This window comes from Phocoena sinus, chromosome 8 (genome assembly GCF_008692025.1).
Source record: "Phocoena sinus isolate mPhoSin1 chromosome 8, mPhoSin1.pri, whole genome shotgun sequence".
Lineage (NCBI taxonomy): Eukaryota > Metazoa > Chordata > Mammalia > Artiodactyla > Phocoenidae > Phocoena > Phocoena sinus.
The window spans coordinates 20,624,900-20,649,643 of NC_045770.1; the positions used below are offsets into that span (position 1 = coordinate 20,624,900).

The window sequence follows — 24,744 nt, forward strand, 5'->3', positions numbered from 1 at the left end:
TAGATATTTCCAAGTTTGGATGTCAGGAAAAAGAAAAAACGGTCCCCAGAGGCCACATGCAGAAGAAGGGCTGTAGACACAGACTGACTAACATTCTGTTTCCTGCTTTTTATTTGATTTGATTCTTTGAAAAAAATAGATATAAGGATTGCTGTTGCGCAGCCCAGCTCGAGGCTGGCATAGGCGGGCTTTGCAAAGATTCTGTACTTTCTGTCTCTTTGTGATGATGTTTGCTGCTGTACAGAGCAAGAGAAACAGAACCTAGAGGCTGGTTTCCCAAGCTCCACAGCAACTACCCCCACCCCCACCCCACCCGCCAGTGAAAGCACTGTCCCTTGAAAGTCAGTTGTAACAATCAGTTGTTTATTTTCTATTATGTGCCAGACGCTGGACAAGGTGCTTTCTCAGAAGTTCCAGCCAGGTGAGGGACCGGGATAAGGGATATAGCCCAAACTGCGGATTCAACAGGGGCTCTCATGCTCACCCCCAGGACCTGATCTGAGCACTTTCACAGACCTTCTGAGTGTTTTCTTTATAGAAAATAGACTTTTGCTTCTCTCTTCTTTCCCATTCTTGTCAGTTCAGGGTTCGTTCATGCATCCTAATAACCATATATTTCATTTTCCACCCACTCGGCCTCCTTGCTCCTTCCCACTCGGTCTGGGGAGAACTCATAAACGTCGTTGGTCACGAAGCCACTCTCCATGCTCACCAGCGTCACGAACCCGCTTTCGGATGGGTTCATGGCCATGTTGTCATAGTCACAGGACACAGTGTCGGGAGTGGCCTCTCGCGAGCGCGCTCGGAATGAGATGTTCTTCAGGTCCGGCCGGGTCTCGGCTAGATCAGCTTCGCTCTGCTTTCGTATGACATTGTAAACCTCCAGGTCCGGGCTGTTCCCCGGCTGAGGAGCGGGCCAGGTGGGGCGCTGCTCCTTCTTGCTGGGGCCTGGCTGCCCCCGTTTCCTAGGAGTAAAGAGAACCAGGGCTCAGTGGACAAGGGGACTGAGAACATCCCGGTGCCCCTGTGCAGGCAGGAGGGGGTCATTCTGGGCAGTCACTACACTGCACTTCTCACCTGCCTCAACCTTCAGGTTAAGGTTTCGGGTGGCGTGGGAATAAAAGAGGAAAGTGTTGTTATGTATCTATCGCTCACTGCTGCCAGAGCACAGAACGGAGGTGATGACTCTGGGATCCCCAGAGCCTCCAGAGGGTCCATGGATAGAACTGCATGGGGGAAAATACCACATTTAAAAAAACCCATCTCTAAGTGAAATTGAGCTTGTCCTTCAGTTTTTTTTTTTTTTTTTTTTTTTTTTTTTTTTTTTGCGGTACGCGGGCCTCTCACTGTTGCGGCCTCTCCCGTTGAGGAGCACAGGCTCCAGATGCGCAGGCTCAGCGGCCATGGCTCACGGGCCCAGCCGCTCCGCAGCATGTGGGATCTTCCTGGACCGGGGCATGAACCCGTGTCCCCTACATCGGCAGGCGGACTCTCAACCACTGCGCCACCAGGGAAGCCCTGTCTTTCAGTTTTGAATGTGGGCAGTTAACCTGAGTCGTAATAGCTTTTGTTTTTGTTTTTGTTTCTGTTTTTTTCTTTTTGGCTGCACCACTCGGCTTGTGGGATCTTAGTTCCCCTCGGCAGTGAAAGCACGGAGTTCTAACCACTGGACCTCCAGGGAATTCCCACTAGTAATATCTTGACTTGTTCACCAACAGAAATCATAGATATTTTCATATCACATCACATATTTTATGCTCATCTCTACTTCCGTATTATGACACTTATACTCACCACTAAATAAAGAAGCATTAATAAAGGAGCACGTGTATTACTGTTTCACATTAGTTGTTGGAGATATTTTGCTAAACTATATAACAGCATTATTCCCTCCCTTGTAATCCAGTGTAATTTATTTTATGCATTTAAAAATATTGTTCTGGGAAGTGATCCATAGGCTTCACCAGACTGCTACAGGGGTCTGTGGCACAAAAATGGTTAAAACCCCGAGATAGACTCCAGCTTCAAAGCCACAATCCCACATTGTGGTGAGGTGCTAAATAGATAGGTAAGGGAGGGAAATCAAGACCCAACCACAGAGTAAGCAGTCAGAAAATATATTTGCAAGTTTTTGAACTGAACTCTATTTTTAGGTTAAAAGGAATTAACTAATGAAAATGATCATAGGAAGAGATAACATTTTTGAGCGCTTACTATATACTCATTCTGCATATATTAACTGCTTTAATTCTTCTAATAATCCTATAAGGAAGTTATTATTAAGTGAAGCAGGATCTTCATTGGAATCTTACTAGTTTATCTTAAATTGGTCATCAAAGGGAGTCAAGTCTTAAACTGCACCTTTGCTTTCCTTCTTCTCTGTAGACCATGATGATGGGGAATAAAAAGGTAGCTGAGAAGATCTCTGGTTACCTCAACAATGGTGGCACATGATCCACTAACAGAGGTGCTTTAGGCTACTTAGTGCAGCTATTTTGTAGCAATCTACACTTGTGAATTCAATTAAAAGTCAATTAAAAGGATTTGGCTATTTCATTTTGAATTAAGTGGTTTAGTTTCAGTGGTTTGCCAGGCTTTGGAACAGTCGTTTTCAAAGGGCTCACTATTCATTCCTTCACTCACCCAACAAGCATTCCTGGAGTGAGCGCATACATGCATGAGAGCACTTTGCTGAGTGACGTGTGGACGCACAGATGAATAACACAGTCTCACCCCTCAAGTCGTTTAAAATCTTCCACACACACAAAAATTAAAGAATGTAAGATCACTCTCTTAATCACAGCTAAGCACAATGCTTAGTACTTCTGAGTGCCCTGAGCCCATTAGAAAATTTACTCTCAAATCTGTAGAAGTGATTGTCTTGGAGCTGCTGTGGCTTTTAATGAAGTCCAAATCTTGAAGAGTTCAGAAAACACAAAGGTTTACATGATGAAGGTTTTACTTGCCTCCTTCTACAGATCCAAACCCAACATACACCTGTGGTGACCACAAAGAAGAGAAGAGGGACGCTGGGGATTAGGATGTAGGCAAGATTCAAGGCAGCGTCTGAAAAGAAAAGCACACTTTATCAGCACTGGTGGTGTTTCTGTGTGCTTCAAAACAGGCTTAAAAAAGCATAATCAACACAGAGCATTCCAAGGAGCGCATTCTGGAAGGAAACAGATATAGTTACCCAGACAGCAAAGTCTTCCAGTTTCAATAAATGAGGCTTTTCTACCTGTCCTATTATCTGAAGTAACAGAGAGAAAAGAAGTTTACATTTTTGGGTTTCTTGCAAATATAAGATGGGCCGTTTTATTAATTAAAAATTTTTTCAGACGAAAGAGGTTATCTCTTTTCTCGTTCTTCCTCTTTGTTAACAAAGATGAGGCTGCTTGGGGGTGCTGGTGTCTTTGACTCTAAGGACAGAAACAGTAGTTTCCAAGGTGGGATCGGGGAGAGTGAGGAAAGAAGAAACAAGCCAGAAGTCTCGGTGAATGAGAAGGTCACGTGTAACACATGAATCAGACTGTAGAGCCTTGCTGACGTTTCTGACTGCTAACTGGAGCAGCGACTGTGGAGGGCACTTAGAGATCTACCATCCTTACCTTTCCTAAGACTTAAGTCTTAGAACCAGAGAATTTTCCCTCAAGGGGCTTTGGGAGGAATCAATGATTGGGGACTGATCCCTTTCCTACTCCTACTGGTTAAGATTCTCAACCATCCAGAGGCTGTGGCTTTGTTTTTCTGTGAGGCTACAAACCTGACAACCACCAAAAAACCCCTCAAAACAAAACCTACTTTAAATACCACCGTAGTAACAATGAGCAATAAAAATGCCACCCACTGCTGCACAGCACTTTGGATTTTTTAAAAAGCATTTTCACACATTACATCTGTTGTATAATAAAGAATTTGACTAGGCTTTGTCCCTGGTACCTGGGCGGGAGGCTCTAAATCTTTGGAATTTCTCAGAAATAGGAGTAACTTCCTTATTCATGAGCCCTTCAGACCAGATCAGAGTTCATACTGGCAGAGATGTCTCAGGATGGGGGCTGGTGGGGCCTAGGGGGTGAGTTCAATTACACGGCCAATGATCAAATCAACTGTGCTACGTAATGAGACCTTAAGAAAATCTCTGCACACCAAAGCGCGGTGGAGCCTTCCGGCTGGTGAACACGTTGATTTGCCAGGAAGGTGATTACCCATCCTGGTTCCACAGGGAGAGGACACAGAGAGTCCCCATTCGAGACCCTCCCAGACCTTACTGTATGTGTCTCACCTGGCTGCTTCTGATTTGTAACCTTTATAATAAAACATAGTCATAGGTATGGTGTTTTCCTGAGTTCTGTAAGTTGTTCTAGTGAATTATTGAACGTGATGGGGCACTCCCTGGAATTGTAGCCAGTTGATTAGAAGTGTGGGTGGACTGGGGACCCCTGAACTTGTGGCTGATATCTGAAGTGAGGGCAGTCTTGCTGGGGACTGAGCCCTTAACCTGTAGGGTCTGTGCTAACATGGGGTGGCTAGTGTCACAACTATTGCAGTACTGCACTATCCTGTTTCATTTTATGGACACAGAAATGCTCTCGGTAGGTGAGAAAAATGTTATTACTTCTATTATGCAAACAACTAAACTGAAAAATTAAGTGTTTTTTAAAAATTTGCCCAGTGACAAAACTCAGATCTTTCTTTTTTGTCTTAATTGAAATATAGTTGACATATAATATTATGTTAGTTTCAGATGTATTCTATACTGATTTGACATTTGCATACATTATGAAATGATCACCATGATAAGTCTAGTAACCAGCCCTGATCTCCCTCTTGAAACTCGAGGTGAGAGTTGAGGTTGAAAGTCCATTAGCACTCCAATTTATCACTCCATTTTCTTTTATCTTTTATGTCCATTTCCTCTATTTGTCTCCTAAAGAAATATTAATCACGGCCTGGGTCTTTCTGCTCTTATTTCTCTACATCCATTCTCTAGTTCCCCTCCCCCCAAACAACTTCTGGGAGGTTCTCAAGCCTCGTCTGTCTTCACGCAGATTTTTTTTTACCTCCTGTCTTGTCTAATCGCCCCAATTGTCTTAGGATAGCTCCATTCGTGCATTTCACTGACAAAATCTAACATATAATGCAGTTTTTACAAAGTCATAAGTGCTCTGTCTGGTTCCATTTTTAAGTTGCTGTGGGAAAGAACAAAGTAGGGTATATAATCATGGGGAATTCGTGATCAGTAGAGTCCTATTATCTATTTTTCTCTGGGAGAGTTCTGTACATACCTTTGCTTTCTTTCAGTGTTTCTGTGGCATCTTCTTTCTCTGTGTCTTCTGGAAGTATGGGCATTTCTGTCTCTGTTCCTTCACCTGGAGAGAGACACATGGACTTGAGAACCTGGAGAAAGGCATCAAAATCCAGATATTCTCTGAGGTCCTACCAGCTTCAGGGTGGGATGCCAAAAAGCACAAGCATTGTGACCAGTGCCATTTATAAACCCAGGGAAGTAAAAGAATTGAATTTGCTGACCTAGAGGTTTACTTGTCTTTATCTTTCTGGTGAGACTTGCTGCCAAGAATCATGTATGGATACAACCAGCAGGCAGCTGACATCAAGGCCCATAAAGTACTGAAGTGCCAAGGGGAAGGGCCAACAACTCACTTCTAGGACCATAAATTATCAGTTTGACTTGCTTCTTGGATCATTAGATTGGACTATTCCTTTCATCTTGTCAGTAATGACACGTAACATCCCAAACTGAATTTGCAACTATTACTTTTCAGATATTTGAGAGAAAGACAACGCTAGTGAGATTAATGAACTACTGGTCGTGTCCGGTGTGGCATATACCTGTCCAAAGGGTCAGGGTTAACACCAGTGGTCTTTCTGCTGAATAATCTGGTTTAAAGAACATGTGGTTCTAAACCTATGAAAAGCTTCTAAACCTGTGAAACAGCCCAAATTAACTCAAAGCTCAATTGACAGTCTTACCTCCAGGCCTTGTAGAAGGAGCTGTTGGTTTCTCTATAGCAGAAAGAAACAAGGATGAGAGTAATAAGTAAATTTCCATGCCATCTGAATGAAGTTGGCCAGAGCATAGCATCCATTTATTTGTTCATTCAGTTGTCCAACAAATTTCATTTAGTATTATCAGACACTAGAAACCAGGTTAGTAAGTCCAAAGAATCTCTTCTGCACAAAGACTAGCCTTTCCCCAGTTTTACTTGGGCACCTTTTTCTTTTTTTAAAAAGTAAACTTTTTAGCTTTAAAACTAAGAGTTTTAAATATGAGAATTTCCAAATATACGCAAAAGCGGAAAGATCAGTATAATGAACCCCTATGTACCATCAAGCAGCTTTAACTCTTAGGAACACATGGCTAATCTGGTTTCAACAATAATCCCCACTCCTCCCCGGCTACACCCAGGCCTGCGCTGTTGTAAAGCAATCCAAGACGTTTGATCAATTCCTATTGGGGATATTTTAGAGCAACAAATACTGATCTCCAAGCAGTGGAAGTGGCCCGGGACTAAGGAGACCATGGCCAGCCCCAAGGCAGAGCCTGGTGATCTAGAACACGAGTCATTTAAAATATTTCTAAGAGCCTCCGGATAGTCGGGCTGCACAGACGACCTACATCAATGTTTTTACTTTTGGCTGAAAGTGTGTCAGCCTTTTGTACTGGTGGTGACTCTACACTGATCGGATGCTCTGGGTTCATAGCGTCGGGGTCCCTAAGGTCAAAATTTTAGAATTCACAGTCCTAAGGCCAGGATATCAAAGCTATTCTGAAGTTTTATTCAGAAAGGAAACTTTTAATCGTGTGTGTGTGTGTAGAGATGAGGCAAATCCATTCATTTATTAAAAATGGCTGCTATACGACAGAAACAGCGTCATGCTCTAAGTGTTTTATTAAAAACGAACACAATTTATCCTGATAATAGCCTTATGAGGTGAGTGCGGTTCTGAATTTGCACGCAAGGAGACTCAGGTACACGGAGATTAAACACCTTGCTCAAATCTCACAGCTAATAAGTAACTGAACTGGGATTTTAATTTAAAAAATTCAAATGAAAAATTAAAATCACAAGGAGACAAACTCTGTGCTGGGTATTAGAGACACAATAGCAAGTGAAAAGTAGTCCCAGCCCTCTAAGGAACTTATATTATACAGGATGGCAATAAAACATGGAAGTACAGGAGAATATTAACACATTAATTTTGTGATATATTGCAATACATCATATATTCAAAGACATTACACGATGTAGTCATTTTCTTGTCCCTCCATAGTTCAATCCACTGGGCAAAACTGCAGTGAACATGGCAAATTAACGCAGCACTTCCGTCAATTGCTGCAATGGTCTGTGACACATGGCCTCAGATGATTTGTCTCTGATTTCCACTGAATGCGTCTATGCCTTTAGCACACCCCAGGTGGAATCAAGTGATCAGATCTGGCTAGCATACCACCTACTCTATGTGGTCATGTTGTCAAATCTAGTTTTAGATGCTATCTTTCAACCTGTCCCTTGCCCTCTGGTATAATGGGATGTAGTGCCATCCTGTTGCAACCATACTGGGTGACCTTCCCCTAGCCCATCAAGTGCAGGGATTAACTGGTCAAACATGTATATTTCCAGACCTCATGCCAACCATATAGTGAAGGGGACAAACTTGTAAACAGGCAGTTAAAGTACTGTGTGTGTGAGGTGTTATGATCCTCATGGGAGGAACACTTAACCTAGTTCTGAGGGGCCCTGGATGCTTCCCAGAGGAAGTGATTTTTTAAAACTTCTTATTTGGAAATAATTTCAGATTTATGGAAATTTGCAAGACTAGTACAAAGAATTCCCATGTATCCTTCACCAAAATGTTACCATTTTATCACGTTTCATTTATATAATTATTCTCTCTGTCTCTCTTTATATATATCCTATATATTTATATCTACAAGTCTGTATCTAAATCTGTACACACACACACACATACACATATATATATTCACATACAGACGCATCCATAACTTTTTTCCTGAGAATAAGTTGCAGCCATAGTTACCCTTTACTCCCTAAATACTTCAGTGTGTATTTAAGATGGGAGGGGGAGCAATACTCTAACATAACCATAGTACAATTATCAAAACCAAGAAATCAACATTGATATATATATTAACCAATCGACAGATCTTATTCAAATTCTGCAGATTGTCCTAATAACGCCCCTTATAGAAAATCACCATTGTCCTCATCATCATTATCATCAAGGATCACCTACTGCACTTGGGCTGAGAATGAGCTGACCGGGAAAGAGGGAAGGGTGTTCCAAGCACTGGAAACAGCAGTTAAGAGCTCTTGGGGAACTTCACAGCGGGCAGAGGGGAATGGGATCGGGGAGGAATAAAAGTGCTAAGAACTGGGGCTGGAGACAGGCAAGGGTCTGATCAAGCCAATTTTTTATGGTGTGCTGAGGTGTGTGAACTTATCCTGGGGGTGGGGGCACGCAAAGGCAATGTGTTAGTCTTTCTCTGTGTGCCCACTTCTCTCTGCTGGATCTATTCTTGGTCCTTCTCTGTGTCCTGGGAGGCTGAACTCTATGGACTGTGTCTTGTGGCTCCCTTGTCCTTTGGCTCTTTTTTTTTTTGGCTGCATTGGGTCTTCGCTGCTGCACGCGGGATTTCTTTAGTTGCAGAGAGTGGGAGAGTGGGGGCTAATCTTCATTGCAACGCGTGGGCTTCTCACTGCGGTGGCTTCTCTTGTTGTGGAGTATGGGCTCTAGGTATTCAGGCTTCAGTAGTTGCAGCACGCAGGCTCAGTAGTTGCGGCATGCGGGCTTAGTTGCTCCACAGCATGTAGGATCTTCCCGGACCAGGAAAGACCTTCCCGGACCTTCTCAAACCCATGTCCCCTGCATTGGCAGGTGGATTCTTAGCCACTGTGCCACCAGGGAAGTCCTGTCCTTTGGTTCTTGATTGGACTTAACCAGTAGGAGGCGGAAGCAGGAGATTAGAGGGTAGGAGAAGAGAGGGGTCCTGGCAGTTATCCCCCAGGCCCCCTTCGCACGTCACTGTGGTTTGACAGTAGCTGCATTCTCTGGTTACAGCTCCTGTTGGGTGGCTCCTCTTCCATGACTCCAAGCTTTCTCTGGAGTCACTCCCCTTTGCTCCTTGAAACCTGGGGGTAGTAACAACTTCCCATTGTAGCTAATTCCTGGGCACTTCACCATCTCATGCTCTGTGCCCACACCTTGGCAAATATCATTTTATTATACTCTTCTCATTAAACCCTTTGAGTGTGCCACCTTTTTCCTGCCAGGACTCAGTCTAAATCAGGCAGTAGCAAAATTAATAAAGATTATGATTAAAAACAAAACCTAACTAGGTTCAAATTCCAAAAATAAAAGGCTATGAAAACAAATGTCAAAATCTCACATTTCAGAAAATATTTAAGAAGTACAACATTTTAAATCATGGAGATAATAGGATATGAGGAACAAAAGTGATGGGCAGCCAGTTTGTAAGAAGCGCCTTGCTTTAATTGCTCTAAAAATGTGCCCTGCTAAGCCATCCTCAGTCCTCGCAACCTCCCTGCCTGAGACAACTCTGTATGGTGGGGAAGGCCAGGTCTTTGGAGAGAATTCATCCGAAGGGGTGAAGAGGGAGGAAAAACAGCTTTAGCAGCAAAAGCACAGTCAAATTCAGACAATTTAAAAATGACAGGATTGTTTAGTCCCTCAATAGATGTAACTAACAAGTCATTCTACTTCTGTCAGGAAAGGATGCCGAATTGGGGTCAAGCAGTTGGCTTCAGGGAGGTGAGAAACTTCCGTAACAGATCAAAAATCACTTCATGTTTAGATCAGAGTCCAACATAACGGAGGAGTTTGGGAAACCTCAGCACAGTGAGACTACAGGCTTGTAGCCAATTCAAAACCCTTCACAGATTTAGAAGCAAACGTCAATTAAATTTGCAAGGCATGTATTTAGAGGGTGCCCTACGGGGCAGGATGATGCCCTGCTCATCAAAGTGACTTCTATCTGCCCAGTGTCAGTAAAATTGGTGTATTTTATCATCTACCTCCTCTGGTCATTATTCTGTTTCCTTAAAGCCCCAGAAAATAATGTCACGTGGCTGGTAGAAGACTTGCAGGAACAATGGTCAGCTTCCTTTCATATTTCTTCTTTACAGTAAGTCCACTACATACGAACGAGTTCCGTTCGGAGAGCACATTTGTAAGTCCAACGACGTTAGCCTAGGTACCCAACTAACACAATCGGCTATATAGTACTGTACTGTAATAGGCTTATAATACTTTTCGGACAAATAATACATAAAAAACAAACAGAAAACATAAAGAAAACATTTTAAATCTTACAGTACAGTACAGTACCAGCTGCATCGCTACTGCTTTTACACTTGCTTCAGGACATCCTGGGCTTGAAATAAAGATACTGTACTACTATACTCTATACAGTACTGTACAGTAAAGTACACAAAAGCACAACCACTTGTAGAGGATGTGCGCATGTGACAATGTACGCCAGACACATGAACTAACTTACAGGACTGGACATGCAAACGTTGGTTCGCATCTTTGAAAGTTCACAACTTGAAGGTTCGTATGTAGGGACTTACTGTATTCCAAGCTCTTACAGCATACAATCTCATATATGGAGGGAATAAGAATTATAATTGTCCACTTGGAGGGCTTTTTGTTTCTTGAAGTTCTCATAATTCTTGCCTTATCATACATAAATTAGACCCTTTCATTTCTTCATCCTTTCTCTTAGCATCTAATACCCTCTCCTGTGCTAGAATTATTCCCCAGTGAGGAAGTGTCACTACATCTCCCTTCACAAGAACTCCCAATGTTTAACACTGCTGGCATTTGCAACAAGCTTTCGCAGAGACCACGTGACAAATTCTTGGAACCAGCAGCTGCTTATGGAATGAGAGAGGAGGTTGAGAATTCAGCCATATAACTTGGGAGAGGATTCATTACCAGCGGAATATTTGCAGATGAAATTGTTCTTCATGGTGCATCGGTCGTCATTCCACTGGAACATGTAGGGGCCCCCGATTCCGGCAGGTGCTGATGGCTGATGGTACACGACCACGCAGACCTCGCTGCCGCACGAAGGCTCATCCACATACCAGTTCCTGTAGGAAAGGGGTCAACAGTGGAGGCAACTGGAGAAGGATACCACAAGACTTCAAAGCCTTTGTTTTCCTATCAAGTTCCACTGAGCCAGGAACTTAAGAGACAGGGAGGAACTGAAGTGCTACCAGTAAGTAGAACCATGCTTTCTGATATGGACATCACAATCAATCATCTGACATTTGCCTTTGCAGGGAGGGATATATTACCATATAATGTCTGCAAAGGAATTATGAGAAAAAGCAGCCAGCAGGGCAAGTCTGGATGATCTTTTCTTTTTTGCTTTTGGCTAACTGGGTTTTGTTTCTCTTTTTTTTAGAAATCAGATGCATTGAGAGAGGCATGGCTTGTCTCATCCAGAGCTTGCCTTGCTTCCATCTCCCCATGCTTTTCAACAGCCATAGCTGCCTTCCTAGCTCTGAGGAGCGGATAGAAGATTCAAGCATCTGAGCAAGACTTTCCAGTATGTAGAGGCTTCAAAGCAAGAGATGGGGTAGGGGCAAAAGCGGGAGGCCCAAGTAGTCTTCTTCAGGTTTTAAGTTGTTTCTACTTCATCAGGCCGATGAGCCCTTCTGTCAGCCTCTGCCGCCTGATTTCTTGTCTCTGTCTCCCCAGCTCCTGGACGGGGTGCACTAGCAGCCCCAATGGTACTCGAAATTAAATGATGCTGCCACCCAGTTGGATATGTTGGCGCCAGATTAAAGCCTTAGATTCCATAGATAGTTTAAATGATGCGAGCACCCACCCCATGTGCTGACTCAGGGCTGGGCTTTGTAGTTCGCCTGTTACTCACCTAAGCAGTTTCCTTCTGGGGCCCAGATCTCCCCTGATGCTCAGGCTATTGAGATGAGCCCTGCTGCTCTGCCTAGCTCTTGTCAGAGCCCCTCCTTAGGAGACAGCTAAGAGACAGCTCTCTGTGTAGCACCCTCATATGGCTCTGCTTGAGTCTTGTGCTGCAGTTCACCGAAAGGAAAATCCTCTGCTGAATCCACTGGGTTGAATTCACCTGGATGATAGCTGAGCTTGCAAGTCTGCTTGGACACTGTCTGGAGAGCTGGAGATCCTGACTGGGGCTGGGCTCTGCACCTCATCAGTCACCTCCAGGCAATTTTCCAACCCTGTTGGTAGACCTCCTGCTTGTCTGTTCTCCTCCCCACTGGCCCTATGGCTTTATGTTATTTTATTTCACAGGTGATGGAATGGTTGGAATATTATGCCTGGCATCTAGTTACTGGACTTGAGCCAGGTTTCAGGCTTGGAACTCACTGCTAGAAGGAGGAAGGACCCTGCAACACCACAGTAGGTGCACATGGTAATTTCCTCTATTCTCCCAAAGGGACCTATGGCCATTTACTCAAGTAACCATACGCTGGGGAAAGAGGAATACCCAAATATTACAAAGACTGCTGGACACAGAGTGCAAGTCAACACTGATACCCAAAGACTTGAAGTGTCATTAAAACTACCCTTTTGAGTGGGAGCATATTGAGGCTAAGTATTAAATGGAGTTCTGGCCCAGGACTGAAATGGGAGATAGATGGGTCCCTGGGCCGGACAGCTGGTGTTTGTCAAGTGGAATAAAATTGAAGCTGTGTTCTCACCCAGACACTCCAAGGACAAGGCTAGTGGCAGAAGCTGAGCTCCTCAGGAATAAAGAGATAAGATGACCACTCCTGAGGTCAAGGAAAACTTCTTTGTCTGCACATGCACAGAAAGGCTCCTTGAGGGTCAAAAAGGGAGGGGACGCCACCCCATAATAAGTGTGGACATATCCCCACAGGCCTCTGTGGTGGAATCCATCTTAGCAAAAAGTCGCACATGCATATTAGGGAGGGTCCTAGGACTGGTCAGGTGTGAAAGAAGAAGAGAATTGGCCAAAGGTAAACAAAGACCCAGAAGGACTATCCTATATAAGGGACTTAAATCACCTCTTTACCGCGCTCCTCATTAGAGAGGATGCCTGAACCCTTTCTCTCTAGGTGTGTATTTCTGCCTTGCTTCTGTCTTAAATAAACGAACTGCTTCTCTGTGTGCTCTCCCACATGTTATGCTGTGTCTCTAATAATAAACTTTGTACCTGCTTTTATAGTTTTTGCCTCCTTGAGAAACGCATTTTCCAGTTGGGGTAACAGCTAGGGGAACTTTGCTTCTAGCCTCTAGCCCCTGGTGGACTAGTGGCTAGGATTCCTGGTTTTCATCCAGGCTGCCCAGGTTCAATTCCTGGGCAGGGAACTAAGATCTCTCTTCAGGACCACTCACTGCTGTCTCTCTGAGATCAGGACCAGCTCACAGTGGACCCATCCAGTGGTCATTCCCCAGTCCTAAAATATATGAATTGAAAACTTATGGGGTAAGAGCTATAATAGTGGAGAAGGTCAAGTGGAAGCCTCTGAAAGGGCATTCTTCCCTATTCTCTCCAAGATAGTAAATAGAAAACAATATCTTATCCAGGCGAAGATGACAGAAAGTAGTGCCACTCCTAGAGACCTAGAGAATGCAAGGATGGTATTCCCTGTCATATCTCTATATAATTCACTAGTTTGGCTCCTGCAAAAACCAGGCAGATCCTGAAGGATGACATTGGAGTAGCACAAATTCAACCAACTAGAAGTCTCAATTGTACCTACTATGCCATTTGTGGTATCTTTGCTAGAGCTGCTTAACACGTCCTTGGGTACCTAATACACAGATTTGGTGAGTACATTCTTTTTCACCTGTATCAGAAAGAGAATCAGAAAACAGTCTGCATTTATTTGGAATGGATATCAGTATACCTTTACGGTCTTTCCTCAGGACTATACTAATTTTCCTACCCTCTGTCATAATATGATGTGAAAAGAGACTGCCTGGATATCTTGCAGAAAATCACACTGGTCCACCATGTTGCTGACATCATGCTAACCGAACCAGATGAGCAAGGACTGGAGGCCTTAGTAAGACTCAAGTGCTCCAAGGGTTGGAGGTAAACGTTTGAAGATTCAGGGGCCTGCTACTTCATGAAACTGGGTAGGTGTCTAGTGATCTAGAGAATGCCAGAACACCCCTTTCAAATTAAAGGTCAAATTACTTCATCTCACAATAATTTGAAGCGTCTTGCAATAATTTTAAGAAGGAAGCATAGCCTGGGGTAGGTCTCTTTGGGTTTTAGAGGTGGCATATTTCACACCTGGGAATACTGCTCTGGCCTATATACCAGTTGACATGAAAGACAGGTGTCTCTGAGTGGGGTCCAGAGCAGAAAAGGACTCTGAAGCAGTTCTAGGCTGTGATGGAAGCAGACTTCCCACTTGGGCCATATGATCCATCAGACCCTATTATTAGAGGTATCAGTGGTGAGAAAAATAATGCCATATAGAATCTGTACAAGCTCCAATGAGAGAATCACAATGCAAACCCTTAAGATTCTACAGCAAGGCCATATCATCTATAGATGAGAAAAAAATCACCTTTTGCAAAGCAACTCCTGGCTTGATACTAGGCAAGGAGCACCAAGAGAACATGCAATCCAACTTGCTCAATGTAAGAGAGACACTGTCAGACATACCTAGTCAAAAGATTAGGCAGGCCTGGAATCAACTCATTACAAGATGGAAGAGGTATATTTAGGACCAGATGGCACTGTATGAACAGGTAGAGCAGACTGCCATGACATCTACCACTGTTGTACCAGAGCCTGTCCCTCAGCTTACAGCTATAGCTGCATAAAGGAATCCCTTACGACTAGCTGATAAAGGCAGCCTAAGCTTGGTTCATGGATAGGTCAGCCAAGCATGGGGGTACAACTCCAAATGGGCAGCAGCTGTACTACAGTCCCACTCAGAGATGGTTCTGAAAGATCAAGTGTTAAGGAAACATCCTCCCAATGGCCAGAGCTTAGCTGATATACCTAGTTAACCACTTAGTATAGAAAGAGAACTTATTAGAGATTAGACTATATAAAAACTCAGGGGTAGGGCTTCCCTGGTGGCGCAGTGGTTGAGAATCTGCCTGCCGATGCAGGGGACACGGGTTCGAGCCCTGGTCTGGGAAGATTCCACATGCCACGGAGCGACTGGGCCCGTGAGCCACAACTACTGAGCCTGTGTGTCTGGAGCCTGTGCTCCGCAACAAGAGAGGCCACGACAGTGAGAGGCCCATGCACGGCGATGAAGAGTGGCCCCCGCTCGCTGCAACTAGAGAAAGCCCTCGCACAGAAACGAAGACCCTACACAGCCAAAAATATAAATAAATAAATGAATTAATTTAAAAAAAAAAAAAAAAAAAAAAAAAAAAAAAAAACTCAGGGGTAAAGGCAAAGAGCTTAGCCAGTTGATTAGAAGTCTAAAAGGATAAAAAGTGGAAGACTGGGGACAAGGAGCTCTTGGATAGAGTGATGTGAATAGACATATGGGAGTAGGGGTAAAGTATGAAAATCTATCATATGTTAAAGCCCACCAAAAAGCCTCTAGCACGGAAGAGGCACTAAACAACCAGGGAGACAAAATAACTTAGCCAGTTGATGTCAGCCAGCCTGTTATCAGCTGCCCCAGCTCTGGTATAATAGGTACATACTAGGGTAGCCATGGTGGCAGGGATGGAGGCCATGCATGGGCTCAACAGTAGCCATTCCCACTCACCAAGGCTGATCTAGCTACTGCCCAACAACCAGTCTGCTGGGAACAGAGACAAGCCTAGAATCTGGTAGCAAGTTGACTACATTGGACTCCTTCCATCCTGAAAGGGGCAATGATTCATGTTGATAGGAATAGACATACAATCTGGGTATGGGTTTGCTTTTCCAGCCTCAAGGCCTTAGCACCACTATCCAAATGCTTACACAGTCTTTGATCTACCAGCACAGAATTCCAAATAAGATCTCATCAGACCAAAAAACCTAGTTTATAGCAAAGGAGATGTGGGCGTAGGCAGGGGATTTACTAGTCACATCACATATTCACCCATCCTGAAGCTGCCAGTTTGACAGAGTGATGGATGAACTTGTTGAAAACACAGCTGAAGCACTAGCTTAGAGGCAATACTTTGTGAGGATGAGCCAACATCCTCCAAGCCACAGTGCACATTTTGAATCACTGACCTTTGTATCATCCTGTGTCATCCAAGAGTATTCTGGGGTCTGGGAGCCAAGGGATGTAGAAGAAAAGTTTGAAGCTAACAGAGGTTGGTTCATGAGGTTAAGGAAAAAAGGCCTCTCTATAACAGAAAAATGCAAGGTGAAGCAGTAAATGCTGATGTAGAAGCTGAAGCAAGTTATCCAGAAGACCTAGCTAAGATAATTCATGAAGGTGGCTAAACTAAACAGCCGATTTTCAGTGTAGACAAAACAGCCTTATAATGGAAGATACCATCTAGGACTTTTGTAGCTAGAGAGGAGAAGTCAATGCTTGGCTTCAAAGTTTCAAAGAGCGGAATGACTCTTGTGTTAGAAACTAATGCAGCTGGTGACTTTAAGTTGAAGCCAGTTCTCATTGATCATTCCAAAAATCCTAGGACCCTTAAGAATTATGCTAAATCTACTCTGCCTTTGCTCTATAAATGGAACAACAAAGCCTGGATGGCTGCACAACTGTTTACAATATGATTTACTGAACATTTTAAGCCCACTGTTGAGACTTACTGTCAGAAGAAAAGATTCCTTTCCAAATATTACTGCTCCTTGACAATGCACCTGGTCACCCAAGAGCTCTGATGGAGATGTACAAGGAGATTAGTATCGTTTTCATGCCTGGTACCACAACATCCATTCTGCAGCCCGTGGATAAAGAAGTAATTTTGACTTTCAGGTCTTATTCTTTAAGAAATACATTTCGTAAAGCTATAGCTTATGAAAGGAGGAGTAGCCCTGCTTACCTTCACTGGTAGTACTTACTTGGGGAATTTGTGTTTCTTGTCTCTGCAATGCTGAGCTCTGTGGGTTTAGAGGTCCTGGTATATTCTGGGGGAATCCTTCCACCAGAAGATACAGCAAGAGTGTTATTGAACTATGAACAATGGCTGCCACTTGGACATCTGGGGATTCTTGTGTCCAGGAACCAGCAGGCAAGAAGAGGAGTCATTCTCTTTGCAGGACCCTAATCGTGAGGCGAAGGTATCTCGGCTGTTACAAGCAGGGAGAGATATGTTTGACAGCCAGGTTATCTACTTGGGTACCTGTTGGTACTCATGTGCCCAATTTTGATGGTAAGCAGAAAAGTGAAATCACTCCAGCATAAGCAATGCAAGTTGACTAGGCCTCACACTCTTCAGGGATGAGGGTCTGGGTCCTGCCACAAGGTGAGAGAGCCACTGAGGCTCCCTGAACAGAGGGTGAAGGGAATCTAGACTGCACAGAGGAGGAGGGGGGTCAATAAATATCAGGCGTGGCGCTGGGACCAGCTGCAGTGGTGGGGAGTGTAGTTCCTCCTAAGCTTCCTTTCTAAAGTTTCTCCCAGGAGAGAGGCCCACGAGAATCTTGGAGGAACGACTCCTGGAACTTAGATGAAGGTGTGGATCTGAACAGCATAATGGGTGAACTTCATGCTGTCTTGAATGGAATAGGTAATAAAGATATATTCTAATCTTCATTCTTTTTTTTTTTTTTTTTTTTTTTTTTTTTGCGGTATGCGGGCCTCTCACTGTTGTGGTCTCTCCCGTTGCGGAGCACAGGCTCCGGACGTGCAGGCTCAGCAGCCATGGCTCACAGGCTCAACCGCTCCATGGCATGTGGGATCTTCCCAGACCGGGGCATGAACCCGTGTCCCATGCATCGGCAGGCGGACTCTCAACCACTGCGCCACCAGGGAAGCCCTAATCTTCATTCTTTTGATTGAAAATGAGTTTAAATGTTTTCCCCATATGACTGTTTACCAGTTAGATTTTCTATTTTGTGAACTGTTTGCTCAGGTCTTTTGCCCCTTTATCTTTTGGGGTTTTACTGACTTATATAAACTTTTAGTGCTTTTTGACTTATATTAACTCTTTATTATAAAAAGATCATAACTGTTAAATTTCTTACAACATTTTTCCAGTCTTACGTCTGCCTTTTAATTTTGATATTTTTTGACGTTCTTCCATGTCACTGCTTTTCTTAGGGAAGGACGATGGCAATGCCATGGTGCTGGGGGCAGGTGTGTGAAGTGAGTCCAGTGCTGTGGGTTTAGAAGGGCTCTACAAACTGCAGGCTTCCTTAAGTCCCCTCTTGGTCAATCCAGAGAATTAGATCTTGGCTCTAATTTCTTGCCTGTCATCATAATTTCCTGCAGTCTGGAGCCCTTCAGCCCCACAGGCCTTCAATCTCTCACTGGGTCAGCAATCCCACTCCTGGGCATACATCCAGAGAAAACCATAATTCGAAAAGACACATGCACCCCAATGTTCACTGCAGTACTGTTTACAATAGCCAAGACATGGCAGCAACCTAAAGGTCCATCAACAGAGGAAGGGATAAAAGATGTGGTACATATATACAATGGAATATTAGCCATAAAAAAGAACAAAATAATGCCATTTGAAGCAACATGGATGGACCTAGAGATTGTCATACTGAGTGAAGTAAGTCAGACAGAGAAAGACAAATATATGATATCACTTATATGTGGAATCTAAAAAAAGGGTACAAATGAACTTATTTACAAAACAGAAATAAAGTCACAGATGTAGAAAACAAACGTATGGTTACCAGGGTGTAAGGGGGTGGGGGGAGAGATAAACTGGGAGATTGGGATTGACATATCCACACTAGTATATATAAAATAAATAACTGATAAAGACCTACTGTATAGCACAGGGAACTCTACTCAATACTCTGTAATGGCCTATATGGGAAAAGAATCTAAAAAAGAGTGGATATATGTGTACGTATAACTGATTCACTTTGCTGTACACCTGAAACTAACACAACATAGTAAATCAACTATATTCCAATAAAAATTTTAAAAAAAATCTCTCACTGGGGTTCTAGTCCAAAAGGCCGGGCAGCCAGAACGACTGACTTCCAGCATTGTGTGCCACTGAAGCTGTGCTTCTGGGCCACCCTCCTGGACAGAGCTCTCTAGACCTAGGTTAAGGCTGATTTACCGCCTTACTGCTTTGGTCAGTGGCCCTGCCAGTACTGCTATCCCCTCAGGGCTCTGCCTGGCTGGGACTTCTCTTCCACACTGACTGGCACCGTGGATCCAGCCTGCCTCTTTTTGCAGCTACATCAAGTGAGTTAGCTGCTGTGAGTTCCACACACTTACCTAAATGTTGCTGTGCTGCCATCGATCCAGGCATAAAGGTCCTGGCAGGCTGTGCCATTGCTTTGTTTCTCTTCACGCCTCCTAAGCCCAATCCAGAAATCACCATCAGAAGCCAGGAGGTTTTCAATGAACTTTTCTATCAGTCTCTGTTCATCTTCAGACTCGATGCTGACTAGCTGGCCCTCATCTCTCCTGCAGGCTGCTCTGGCTTCCTCAAAGTTCAGTCTTCGAGAAGCATCATGGAAGTAGATGACTTCATAACAAGGCTTCTGTGTTCCTCCCCGGCAGACTGGCTGACCTAGAGAAAAAAAGAAGCCTACCTATTTTAGTGCCCCCAACATATACCAGAGCAGGGATGCTTGGAGGCATCTGAATGAAGCTGCAGGAATTCTGATTACTCATCAGTGGTTTGTTTTAGTGTCATTAAGCTCTCAGAGCAAATTAATACCCCTTCCAGTGTGGAGACACAGTGATTTAGACTCCATGTTTTCTTTGTTCCATTACAGATTATTGAAAAGCAGACATTTAAAATTAATCTTTAAAAGAGAGGTAGATGAAGATTTATGGTTTCACTTAAAGGCAAAAAATAACACTTCCATGCCATTAGGGAGTCGCAGGAGACTAAGTGTGGCTTAAAGTGAGTTATCTCTGTTTGGGGGTTCCTTCAGGTAAGAGAGGCATTCTGAAGTCAGGCGTGGGCTCCTCTACCCTGGAACCCTCTGCGTATGTATCAATAGCAGGACTGAATATTCACCCAATCTATGGTATAAGCAGAAGATAAAAGCATCAGATTCATGGGGTTTTCTGCTACTGGTCTTGCCTAAAGTCAACTGCTAAGGTTCAGTGAACTCTTACTATGTGTCATGTACTGTGCTAAGGGCTTTTGCATTTACATACATACCTTATCTCATTGAACACTTATAGTAATCCACTGTTGTAGATATTGTTTATGCCCCATTTTACAGATGAGAAAACTGAGGCTCAGAGAAATTAGTCTGGCTAAGGTCACATAAGCTATCCGTAGCATGACTTGAGTCAGAACCCAGATCTAATTACAAAGTCACAGCCATAACCACTGAACTCTGCTCCCCACGCCACCACAGGCTCAGGTTGCACTGGGAGCCCATGTAATATGTCTCATCTGACTGACACCTGAAGGGCTGAAGACCATCAAGGACAAATGGATGGGATTCTACTGAGGACGGATAAAAAATCGTTCACCAGTACACACCACCCTGGCTTGTGTCTGGGTGTCTAAAGATGTGCTGCACCCAAAACATTAGCCTCATCGCTCCTTCGTTAAGTCAGTATGTATTGCATGTACGCTCATGCCTGGCACTGTGCTAGGTGCCGGGAATACAGAAACACTTGCCGCTTCCTAACCCACAGGAACACACAGCATGTTTCTGGATCCAGATGTACAGTGAAAACCAGATTTCAACAAGGGGAATCCCTTGCAATGCAGAGCCAGTTTGTGGGCTGTGGGCGTGAATTACTGCCACAGAGCGAGGAATAAAGGATTTTGGTTTGGGAACCTCTTCCCAGCTCTCATAGAATGTTCTCATTTTCCTAATTTGTTTTGCAACTGTGCACAGAGCCAGATAGCATTAGTTATTCTCCAAATCGTCCAGAATACAGAACAAAAGGCCACAGGCAGTTAACTGCATTTTCAGTGCTTAAATGGGAACAGAGCACATACAGATAATCTGGAAAGCTCCTGTGAATTCTTATTTTCAGTTTCTTCTTTCATCGCCTTTGTAAAGAAATTTGCAATAAACAAGTTGTAAAAGTTTTGCTTCTCCCCTTCTCTGTCACTCTTCTCCTTTTGCTGAATAGAGAAACTCTAACAGGACTGCTCCATCAGCAAATTAGGAGGCCTCAAAAGTGGGACATTCTCGCTAAGGAGGTGTTCCAGAGAGACTAGGGACCACTGGCCAGAGAAGCTGTGGCTGGGATGCTCCCTGGGGAGAAGGCTGGGTCAGCTCAGCTTTATGAGTCCTTAAAGGTGGCTCCAAATGAGGCAGCAGAGGAAAAACAAATGAGCCCCAGGCACCCCCAAGGTGGAGTTGAATTTACTGGTAGTCCCCACTTTTCCATCGTTGGATTATCAAGGGAAAACATAACACCTTAAACGAGTTTCCTGTATGGCCCAGCCTGGCCACACATCCCAAGTCAGGCAGTGAGTGCCAGAGGGAGCCAGAGCTGGAAGAAGGCCCAGGGTGCATCTGGTCCCCCTGCCTTCAGGAAGTGTTTCTCTCCTCTCATTTGCAGGAAGGGGAAGGGCGGCCACCGAGGACAGAGCCCGTACAGCCGTCACCCAAACAGCTGAATTCGGTTACCCTCCCATTTTGCCACCCTGCGCCCCACCCCATCCTGAAACCAACTTTAGATTCCTTCAATCAGCTTCGGAAGCACCGATAACGGAGCGGAGGTTTTCATTCTCCTCCATCCCTCTTGGCCAATCTGTTGCCTGCGAAGGGAACCTGAGAAAGGGGAACGGACATCCCCTCCGCCGCCCCCCATCCCGCACCGCCCCGCCTCGACATGCAGAACAAATGGAAGAGGCAAGGAGCCAGAGCACTGTACCTCCTCTAAGGTCCAAGTCCGAGGCTGCAGTGACACGACAGGAGGAAGGAAGCAGAGAGAGTCATTCCCCTGAGTCAGGAGGGGCTTGCCCCGCGCTAACTAGGCTTCTTTCCCGATCTCTAAGCGCTCTTATTCCAGGCGCTGGATCCTTTCCCCCCAGAAGAGACCAGGAGTAACGGGCTGGGGTTCCCACGGCACAGCCGATCCAGAATCCCTACTGTACGCACCGTCTCCCGGGACAGGAGACCTCCCTGGTGGGCAGGACAAGCCCTGCGTGGGGGTCCCGGGGACTACTGCGCCGCTCTCAGTGGAGCGGACCGAGGGGGCGCCTACTGGGGCAGTTTGCTCACTGCCCCATCTAGCCTACGTCTCTCGGTATTATGGCAGCCCTGGGCGGGGAACGGAGTTCGCGCGGTCCAGGACACGCAGGGAACCGGCGCTAGGCTCTGCAGCCGGGCGCTTGCCCCATCTAGAAGTAGGGGGCGCCGCAGGGCTAAGTCCACTGGTGGGGCGGGGGCGCCACCCCTCCACCCACTCCGCGGAGGGCCAGAGAAGAGGCACCGTGGCCCTGAGGACGGTCAGCCTTAGGTGGGGTGCAGTGGGTGCCGCAGCCCAGCGCCCGGGAACCAGCCCCCGCCCCAGCGCGCGCGCACTCACCGCTTAGCAGGCGACCCGTCGCGCCCCGGAGACCCGCCAGCAGCACTGCCAGCAGCACGGCCTGCAGCGCCGCTCCCGGCTGCATGGCCCGGCTCGGGTGCGCCTTCGGACGCCGGGACGCTAAGGCGGTGGAGCGGGAGGACCGGCAGCGGTGTGCTCCGCAACTTCAACGTTGGGCGGCAGCAGCATCTCCAGAGGACCGACGGACCCGGCGCCCGGAGGAGGCGGGGAGGGCGCGGAGCCAGTCCGTCGCCCCTCCGCCCTCTGGGACGTCACTGCGGAGAGGGCAGCCCCGCCGGCTGGCCCGCCCCCTCCAGGGCCTCCTCCAGCACGCTCGGCGCCAGGCACCCCGCCCGCCCGAGGGGAGCGAGCAGAGGAGCGGAGCCAGCTCCCGACCCCAATTCGAGCTTCCCATGGAAATGCTGCGTTTGCCCAGGGCGCGGGGACGAGGAAATCCAAGACTGGCTTCTCCGAAATCCGATGAAGACCACACTGTGGCTAAAAACACGACCGCATCTTGCCCCCACTCCTCAGGGGCACAGCAAGTTTCCCAGCGTCCTAGGCTCCGCAGTTGGGAGAGGCAAACTCTGAGACCTGCCAGGGCTCGGTAGGCCGCTGTCCAGGCACTCAGGGCTACACCTGAGAAAGGAATGGCAGATGAAGAGAACAGATGCTCAGGTAGGCAGGGTGACCACTGGCCAGGCAAATTTTGGGACAGCGGCCAGAGAGGCTAAGTTGGAGTTCTGGGCGAGAGGAGAGTGGACTTCCCAGAAGCGAAAGGGTGTTCTTGAGCCCAGCAAGGAAATAATAGTACTTTTTGCAGGGCACATGGGTGTAGATGTTTGTTCAGCCTTGTGGTAGAAAGGAGATGACCCCCTCACTTTTCCCCCAGGAAAGAGTGACCTCATTTCCTTTGGAAAAGCTTTCCTCACCAACCCAGCCCTCAATGTGTGCTCCTTTTTCTAAACTCCCACAATAGTCGTGTTTTACATTTACTTCTTGTTGTAAACAAAATGTTTTCAAATACATTCAGATAATAAAGTGAGCCTCCTGTCCAGAAACTAAAGTACTAAGTGCTGGAAGGTGGGTCTGATTTGCCTTTTCCCCTGTACCATGCTCTTGTGAAGCATGGCAGAAGCCCCACCTGGGCCACTGACTTCTGAGTTTTGGTCTCAGATTGAGCCATTGCAAGTTTAGACAAACAGGCCTGATTGATCACAGGCTGGGGGATCTGTTTCAGTATCAGCTGGTAATACTGGGAAGCTCTGCTACTGCAGAAAGCAGCAGCATTGGCAGGAAGAGGGCTGATGTTTATGGCAAGTTCATTTACAGCCCGTCTTTGTGTCTGAATTAGAACATTTCACATCCAAAATACATTCTTTTTAGAAATTCCTGATAATCAAAACAATCAAAGAGGGAGCTGATATGGTGAATAGAAGCACCTGAGTTGGCATCAGATATTCTGTTTCCAGTCCTGCTTTTCTTCACTTAATGTCTGTGTGGATTTCAGCAAGTTTCTTTGCCTAAATCAATTAACTCTTGGCAACAATAAAAGTTACCTTAACTTGTGAAGGTTTGATAAGGCAACTAGATATGTAAGTGTGCATATAGCTGAGCACTTAATGTAAATTGCAAAGGATTTATTTCCAAAATTATAACATCTGCTATAACTTAGAGAAGCTGTTACCTTGGCCCAAATAATTAAATTGTGCCCTGAGTTCTCCCTCTGATACCCTGGCCCTTGGTCCAGATAGACTTGGTTAAGGTATGCGGTTAACCTAATGCAGATTACAACAGTGACCCCAATTCTTCACCCAACCCTGTAACCACACCCTTTACTGTGTGACTTTGAAGTTCTTCTTACTAAAGGGGCAGAGTATATTTCCCCATCCTTTGTCCTTGTGTTTGACCATGTGACTTGTTTGGCCAACAGAATGAGCCAGAAATTTCTGAGCCTAGACTGGTAATGACCTCACGTGTTTTTGTTGTTCTCTTGCTTCTCTGCCACTCTCTGAGAGGAACATAGCTCAGATATGCCACTGGTCCAGGTATATCCCGAAGAAGATATGTGGGGCAGAGCTGCCTCTGTCAATCAACAGACATGTAGCGAGAAGCAGACTTGCCCCTGCAG

General features: G+C 45.4%; 1 protein-coding gene across 3 annotated transcripts; it reads right to left on the reverse strand.

The window, feature by feature from the left end:
* Nucleotides 1–325: 325 nt before the first annotated feature.
* On the reverse strand, nucleotides 326–22,835 carry LAYN (layilin). 3 transcript variants are annotated; one of them, XM_032641741.1, is made up of 8 exons: nucleotides 22,614–22,835; nucleotides 21,957–21,980; nucleotides 19,371–19,668; nucleotides 11,002–11,159; nucleotides 5,992–6,024; nucleotides 5,286–5,369; nucleotides 2,967–3,066; nucleotides 326–965 (listed from the first exon to the last, which is right to left on the reverse strand). In XM_032641741.1, exons 1-8 carry the CDS (start codon nucleotides 22,696–22,698, stop codon nucleotides 602–604), a joined length of 1,146 nt encoding a protein of 381 aa, XP_032497632.1. In that variant the 5' UTR covers nucleotides 22,699–22,835; the 3' UTR covers nucleotides 326–601. The 3 variants fall into 3 exon arrangements, with proteins under 3 accessions (XP_032497632.1, XP_032497633.1, XP_032497634.1); XM_032641742.1 differs by lacking the exon at nucleotides 21,957–21,980; XM_032641743.1 differs by lacking the exons at nucleotides 11,002–11,159; nucleotides 21,957–21,980; nucleotides 22,614–22,835 and having other exon boundaries at nucleotides 19,371–19,607.
* Between the last annotated feature and the right edge of the window lie 1,909 nt (nucleotides 22,836–24,744).

What these genes read in the sequence shown, in the direction of transcription:
- LAYN (XM_032641741.1), bottom strand. Translation starts at nt 22,698, where the DNA reads ATGCAGCCGGGAGCGGCGCTGCAGGCCGTGCTGCTGGCAGTGCTGCTG. An exon ending in GGACTTGGACCTTAGAGGAG is followed by an intron (nt 19,669 to 21,956) that starts GTACAGTGCTCT and finishes TTTTTTCTCTAG; the next exon opens with GTCAGCCAGTCTGCCGGGGA. An exon ending in TCCTTCTACAAGGCCTGGAG is followed by an intron (nt 5,370 to 5,991) that starts GTAAGACTGTCA and finishes GTCTCTCTCCAG; the next exon opens with GTGAAGGAACAGAGACAGAA.